This window comes from Meriones unguiculatus, chromosome 9 (assembly GCF_030254825.1).
Source record: "Meriones unguiculatus strain TT.TT164.6M chromosome 9, Bangor_MerUng_6.1, whole genome shotgun sequence".
NCBI lineage: Eukaryota > Metazoa > Chordata > Mammalia > Rodentia > Muridae > Meriones > Meriones unguiculatus.
In genome coordinates, this window is record NC_083357.1 from 56,945,620 (window position 1) to 56,953,287 (window position 7,668).

The 7,668-nt window shown below is 41.5% G+C and overlaps 1 gene segment (V, D, J or C); it reads right to left on the minus strand.

Annotated features, from left to right (window-relative positions):
• Positions 1-5,183: 5,183 nt before the first annotated feature.
• LOC132656622 (T cell receptor alpha variable 13-1-like) lies at positions 5,184-6,403 on the minus strand. The segment is given in 1 exon segment: positions 5,184-6,403. A coding segment is annotated over 1 exon segment (414 nt).
• Positions 6,404-7,668: the final 1,265 nt, after the last annotated feature.

Genomic DNA, 7,668 nt, shown 5'->3' on the forward strand with positions numbered 1-7,668 from the left:
GCAAGTGTGGTAGCAGCAAACAATGAGAGCAGAAAAGAAGGTTGGAAGTAGTTGGAGAAGAGAGATACAGATTCCCACCAAATATGTTCTGAAAATAAACCAATATGGCCTTGAGTTAGGAAACCAAGAAGCAAATACTCAAAACATAAACCAGCATTAACTAAGGTGGTAAAATCTCAATGGCAATACCTATGTGTTCAATGAAGAGTCATGGGTCTCATGAATAAGTCCAACTCAGTCATTCATCCTAGCCAGATCCAAAATATGTTTATGACACCTTTATCATCACCAGACCAATAGAAACTGTAACTGATAGGTATGCGGTAAAGAACATTCTTCAAAATGTTTTACTTTTTGGATACAATGAAAAACTGAAGACTATGTCATGTGATCATACCACTGGGCTCTGCTTAGACCTTGAGTCTACTTGGGCAAGGGACTCTGTTGCATAACTGGGAAAGAGACCTCACAGCCACTTACTCTCTATCTAGACCAGTTGTCCATCACTGTAGAAGCCTATATATGCTTCAAAATAAAATTTCTTTGATGAGAGGGAAGAACTACCCTTATCTCTGTGCGCAATTATATAGATTCAGAATACAGTTTGAAGCTACACTGATTTAGGAAAGTGGCCATCATAGGTTCTCCTCTAGTGTTTATGGCCTCTCCATCCCGGGGTAGTTGACTAGATTTACAGTATTGGGGCAGAAACACTTCCTATGGAGCAGCCCTTAAGTCCAGTAGACATATGTTAGTTTCTCCCAAGATGAAAATGCTGCTATTCCACCCTTGTGGATATCTTCATGTTGGTCATTGTTTTGGTTCAAAGGTCTGCATTTTGGTAGAATTATTTATTGCTTTTCTTCTTTGGAATCTTACATAACACATTTAGATACTATGAGAATTTATCCTTAATGAGGAGTCTTCAGGTCAGTTCTAGCTAAATTCCTCCAAGTCCTATGTCTGAAGTGTGTGGTGTCCTAAGCAAAATGTCTTATCTTCAAGTTCTATGAGGCAATCAAGGACAATGGTGATGAACTATTTCATTTGGAAGAAACCCTTGAAGCCCCTGACCAACACCTGGAAGGTGGATTTTTCATGCCTGGCACTGGGATTTTTTTAGATTTAGTATTTGTTTTAAGTTTGACAAACTCTCATCTGAGATGTTCTATTCCCTGCCATTAGAAGTAGTTTTAGTTTTAGGGGATTAGAAATTGAATTTGGCATTCTATTGTGCTCCCTAACCAGTAAGATAGCATGTACTTCTTTGCTGTTCTTTCTGTAGAGAAACATGTATCTTTTGTGAGAGACATTATGGTTTACATTTTAGATATTCCTTTCTTTACAGAAAGATAAATACAATACGAGCACTAGAGTATTTTAATTTAAACTGGTATTTTGTTGAAATAATTGAAATGAATAAAATCTTTGGCTTTCTTTTCCAGTTTTAGAATAGTTATCAGAGAACCTGATTCCAATGAGTGAGTACACCACATCACGAGGATCTAATGTACCTGCAAAGGCAGACAAGAGTAGACTTTAAGGGGAAGAGATTTCTGGACACAGTCTTTTATAACCATACTGCCTCCTATATAATGTGTATGACAGAGAAGTACCTGTCTCTCAGAGACTCTTCTTAAGAGCTCCAACAGCTGTGTTTTATGAGCAGCTTCACTAAGTAAAGGTTGTCAGGGAGTGTGGTGGCTTGAATGAGAATGACCCCCAGAGGCTCAACATCTGAATGTCTGGTCCCCAATTGATGGACTGTTTAGGAAGTTTCAGGAGGTGTGGCCTTGCCAGAAGAGGAATATCACTAGTGGTACTCTTTGTAATCTCAAAGTCAAAGCCAGGCTAAGTCAGTCTCCCTTTCTCCTCCTTTCTCTCCCTTTCTCTCTCTCCCTCCCTCCCTTCCTCTCTTCTTTTCCCTCTCTCCACCACCTTCCTTCCCTCCATCATGCTTGTGATCAGATGTAAAAGCTCAGCTACTGCTCCAGGACCATGCCTGCCTGCCTGCCTGACACTGTATTGGCCAACATGATAGTCACCTTCTGAAACTGTGACCTAGCTCCCAAGTAAATGCTTTTAAATTGTCTTGGTCATGGTTTCTCTTTTCAGCAGTTGGCTAGTAACTGAGATGGGGAGTTGAGCTGAACTCTGTAACTTGGACAAAAGAGAGGAAGGATGTAAATAACTTGTGGAGTGAGACTGAAACAGATTTTTAAAGACTGCAGTTTAGGTTTCTCATTTACATCATAAATTTGTGGGGTAATGACAGAAGATTGCTGGAGAATACTTCAGGACTTTTCTTGAGATGTTTGCTGTTAAGACTTCCGGTTAGGAAGAGAACTTTATTTCAAGGGATCACAGCCTGGGTTGTCTCTAGCACTGACTTCCATCCTGTCAGTCAGAATATCCACAGATCCTAGGTCTCTAGATATTTGACCTGAGACTTGTTGCTGTTTTTCAGGAAGCTGGTGAGCAGCACTTGGAGAAAGCACACAGCCTCCCTCACAGGGCAGCTTCCCTAGGCCTCCTGCACCTGTGGTTTGTGTGCAGCTTCCCCTGCAGTCTCCCTCACTGTGTCCCTCACAGCACAGTAGTACAAGGCAGAGTCTGACAGCTGCACTGAGGACATCTGCAGGTGGAAGGAGCTGCTGCTCTTGTGGAGAGTGGCGTGGAACCCTCGGTGCTCTGTCCTCTTGTTGTCTGTGGAGCTCCTCAGGAGTATCTGAGGGGCTTTGTTGAGATATTGCACATACCAGAAGAGGGAAGGACCTGAGGAAATAGTCTGATAAGTGCAGTTCAGCATCACAGGCATCCCTTCTGTGAGAGTGACCAAGCCTTCTGTCTGGGTCACTGAGTCTCCATTGCTACTTCCTAAAAAACAAACAAACAAGGAGGAATTACTGTTCTACGTGAGGAGGAAGGTTAAAGACTGCCATAGTTGTAAGACAAAGACATCATTAACACTCAGGGTAAAATGTAACTTACTGAGTATTAAGAGGAGCACAAGAACTGAGCAGGTGACAGGAAGCATGTTCATAGAAGAAATGACACTTGGTCCTTGAATGCACCAATCTCACAGGGCAAGTCTTCAGCAGACCTCGTCAAACTGCTCACTCATGGACAAGGACCTCTGTCTGTACAGGGTGTCTGTCATGTTAAGCCACCTGAAGGAGATGCTAACCACATCTGTAAAGGCAGCGCCCTCTGCTGATTTCCCTTGAAACCTCACCCTAAGGAGGCAGGCCTCAAGTCCCCAATGAAATCCTGAAATCACCAATGGTCCTGATCTGTATGTATCCTATGTTATTTAGTGTGATGGGTGCACATAAAAATACACACACACACACACACACACACAAATATACCTCTGCAAATATTTATCTACTTTTTCTTACTGTAGTTCTTAGAGAATGTTATTCAATGAATTTTGATTATACTCATCTACGTTTCCACTCCTGATATATCCATCCACGCTTCCCTACCTACCCAGTTCTGTTCTTCTCCCCGCATTTAAAATAAAACACACCGAGTTTTATGTTACGGGTTGTGCTGCCCATATACTGTTAGCATCATGTCCTTCGGTAGAGGGTGGTCTATGCACCATGAGCTTCACCTTTAAAGAAAGTGGCATCTCTCTCCCAGTAGGCACAAAGTGCCATCAGCTCCTTGGCTCCTTCCCTCTCTGTGATGGAGTTTTCTGGCCTGATCCTTTGCTAGTCTTCTGTCTGCTGCCAGCCTCTGTGAGTTCATATGGGCAGCTGTCTTGCTGTGCCCAGAACACTGTTTCCTTGTGTTTGTCCACCACCTACGGCTCTTCTAGTCTTTCCACCTCCTCTTCCTCAATGACTGCTGAGCCTTGGGAGGAGGTCGTGGGATAGAGAGCCCCATCTTGGTGGCTGACATGTGGTCCCCCATCTTGGTGGCTGACATGTGGTCCCCCATCTTGGTGGCTGACACATCGTCTCTTCTCTTCGTCAGCACAGTGGGTTCTTGCTCTTTGATATTCACCATGCGCTGCAACAAGGGGAGGATAATGAAAATATATTCCAATTGTTAAAATAGTTTAATTGCTTTTACATATTAAATTTTATATTCAATTCACTGTGACAACTACATTTTTGCTGAGTTAACATTGCAATTAATAACAGCACACACCTTATTAAAATAATATATTAATTTTGACATTATTGTTAATAAAGTTTAACATTTAACATTCACCTCTTTTAAATAAATTATTGGTTTTAATATTTTAATTTAATTTTTGATAAGCTGAATGGTATACCTCATTAGTTTATTAATTAAAATTGATTTATTATTCTGAATAATTAATTAAACCAACAACATTTATACTGAGGTAAGAATAGACAAATTATCAACTTAATTTTTTCTTTTCATAAAATTTAAATATTCTTTTTAAAATTTTATTTATTTTCAAATTAATTACAGTTTATTCACATTGTATCCCAGATGTAGCCCCCTCCCAATCTCACTCTTCCTCCCTCTTCTCCTCTCCCACCCCTCCTCCAGGCCACTGATAGTGGAGGTCCTCCTCCCCTTCCATCTGACACTAGCCATCAGGGCTGTCTACACTGTCTTCCTCTGTGGCCTGGTAAGGATGCCCCCACTCCTAAGGGACTTCATGAAACTGAAAAGCTTCCCTGAAACAAAAGACACTTTCATCATAACACAATGACAGCTACAGACTGGGAAAGGGTCTTCACCAACCGTATATCTGACAGAGGGCTAATATCCCAAATATATAAAGAAGTCAAGAAGTTAAACAGCAACAAACAAGTAATCCAATTAAAAAATGGGGTAGAGAGCTAAAAGGAGATTCTCAATAAAGGAATTGTGAATGGCAAAGAAACACTTAAAGAAATGCTCAAAATCCTTAGTCATCAGGGAAACACAAATCAAAACGACCTTGAGATTTTACCTTACACCCATCAGAATGGCTAAGATCAAAAACTCTACTGACAACACATTCTGAACAGGTTGTGGAGAAAGGGGAAACCTCCTCCATTTCTGGTGGGAATATAAACTTGTACAACCACTTTGGAAACCAATCTGGCACTTTCTCAGACAATTAGGAATAGTGCTACTTCAAGATCCAGCTATACCACTCCTGGGTATATATCCAAAAGATGCTCAAGTATACAACAAAGTCATTTGCTCAACCATGTTCATAGCAGCTTTATTGGTAATAGCCAGAAGCTGGAAACAACCCAGTTGTCCCTCAGTTGAGGAATGGATACAGAAATTGTGGTATACTTACACAATGGAATACTACTCAGCAATTAAAAACAAGGAAATCATGAAATTTGCATGCAAATGGTGGGATCTAGAAACAATCATCCTGAGTGAGATATCCCATAAGCAGAAAGACATATATGGTATATACTCACTGACATATAGTATAGGGTAATCATGCTAAAATCTGTACACCTAAAGAAACTAAGCAAGAAGGAGGACTCTGGATAAGATGATCAATCCTCACTCAGAAAGACTAAGGGCATGGACATTGGAAAAAGGAGAAAACAGGGCACAGAAAAAGAGCCTACCACAGAGGGCCTCCGAAAGACTCTACCCAGCAAAGTATCAAAGCAGATGCTGAGACTCATAGTCAAACTTTGGGCAGAGTGCAGGGAATCTTATATAAAAGGGGGAGATAGAAAGACCTGGAAGGGACAGAAGCTCCACAGGGAGAACAACAGAACCAAAAATCTGGGCCCAGGTGCCTTTTCTGAGACTGATACTCCAATCAAGAACCATTCATGGAGATAACCTAGAACCCCTGCGCAGATGTAGCCCATGGCAGCTCAGTCTCCAAGTGATTTCCCTAATACGGGGAGCAGGGACTGTCTTTGACATGAACTCAGTGGCTGGCTCTTTGATAAAATATTTTTTTTTTAAGGATGGAGAAAACTGTCCTAAATTGTCTGAGGGAGTTGAAGCTAACTTTCTTATTTTGTGTTTTTAATGTCTACATTATACTTGGCACTTGCAAACTAGCAACTGGCAAATGCTGCCCTGGAAGGCCCGTGACACAGGATGTGGACACAGCCCCATGGTTTGAGGACAGGCAGCAGGTGCCAGTGGGGCAGTGTGTACTTGCTGCACAGAAGTACATAGCTGAGTCTCCAGGCTGAGTGTCTGTGATGTGCAGGGAGAAGTGTTTGGCCTTCTTATCCAGTAAAACTGTGAGTCTTTGGTTCTGCTTTCTGTCCACATTTGAACGAATGTCCATGAAGAACTGAGGACCTTTCCCAGGTTCTTGCTTATACCAAGAGAAATAGTCCGAGGCACTGTCTGTGTAAGTGCAGTTGATGACAGCGCTGGCTCCCTCCTGGACTCTCAGGATGGAAAGGTGCTGCTCCACCTGCTCTCCTTGGCTCATCCCTATGCAGAAAGATGGAGAGAAAGGAGAAAGGTTGTCAGGTCATCACATATCAGAAATCTCTTTTACTACAGTTACAGTAACTAGAGAAAACCTGAATAAAATATCGATTCCCCCTGATGTCTCAGAAATGCCCACTGGTTATTCTGTGACCCTAAAATATTAACTCACCATCCATCTGCAGCCACAGAAACATGAATAAAGTAGAAACACATGTCTTCATTGTTCTTCCCAATGAAATTGAAATCCAGTGTCAATCGTGACAACCAGCAGGTCAGCTACAGCTGCCAGGGTGTTGTTCTTTCTCAGTAACAATTCTAGTTCTGGAGTCTTCCCCTCAGCCACTGAGGAAAGGGCTTAGCTTCTGCACAGTCAGCACACAAGGAAATGAATTCTCTGCATCCTCCCCAGCAGTTGAGAATTACTGCCACCTTGTGTTTGAATCTCTAAACAGCAAAGAGTCTGGTTAAGTGTTCTCTGACCCTATGTGTCTCAGAGGCATAAAACACAATATGTCATATCACGTAGGTTCTAAAACTAAGAGAGAAAGAATAGTATTTGTACATACTAGTGAAGCTGTTTCTTTTCTTTACATGTAGTATAGGCTATGTATGATGCTTCATATACGAATGTATGTACATAAAATGTTCATATATAAATCTATGTATGTGGTGTATATATGGGTGTGTTTGTGAGTGTGTGTGTCTGTGTGTGTGTCACATTTGTTCTGTCTAGAACTGTTTTGACCTTTCCACTCTCACACTGCAGAATTCTTGGATCATTCATCAAGCATTCTCCCATTTCTTAGAGAAAAATGGTTATGTATGTAGTTGTCCTTGTGAATTACAGCACTCAAGAAAATGCTTTTTCAAGTCTCTTATGGGCTTTCAGTAGCAAGAAGACAGTGTTCTTTCTATTTCCGTGATTTCTTGTTGATAATATAACTACGATGTTTCTATGCTTGTATCTTGCATTCCATAGAAACCAGCCTGGAATCACAAATGCACATAGCTACTCTTAGAAAAGGTCTCATGAGTCATTTGGTCATGAGTGTGGCAACATCCATGTGGCTTATTCTCACAGCATCCAGTGTTGTCGACTGAATTACTGATAGAAAAGTAGTGTGGATCCCCTGGAGAATCTGCCAAGTACTGCAACAACCCAGCTTTCCTCCTTCCTCTGGCTCTTCCTGGCACCCCTTTGATTCTAGCCCATGTTCTTTCCTTTGTGTCTACTGCAAATATCTAAAAACACCATGTATCTGG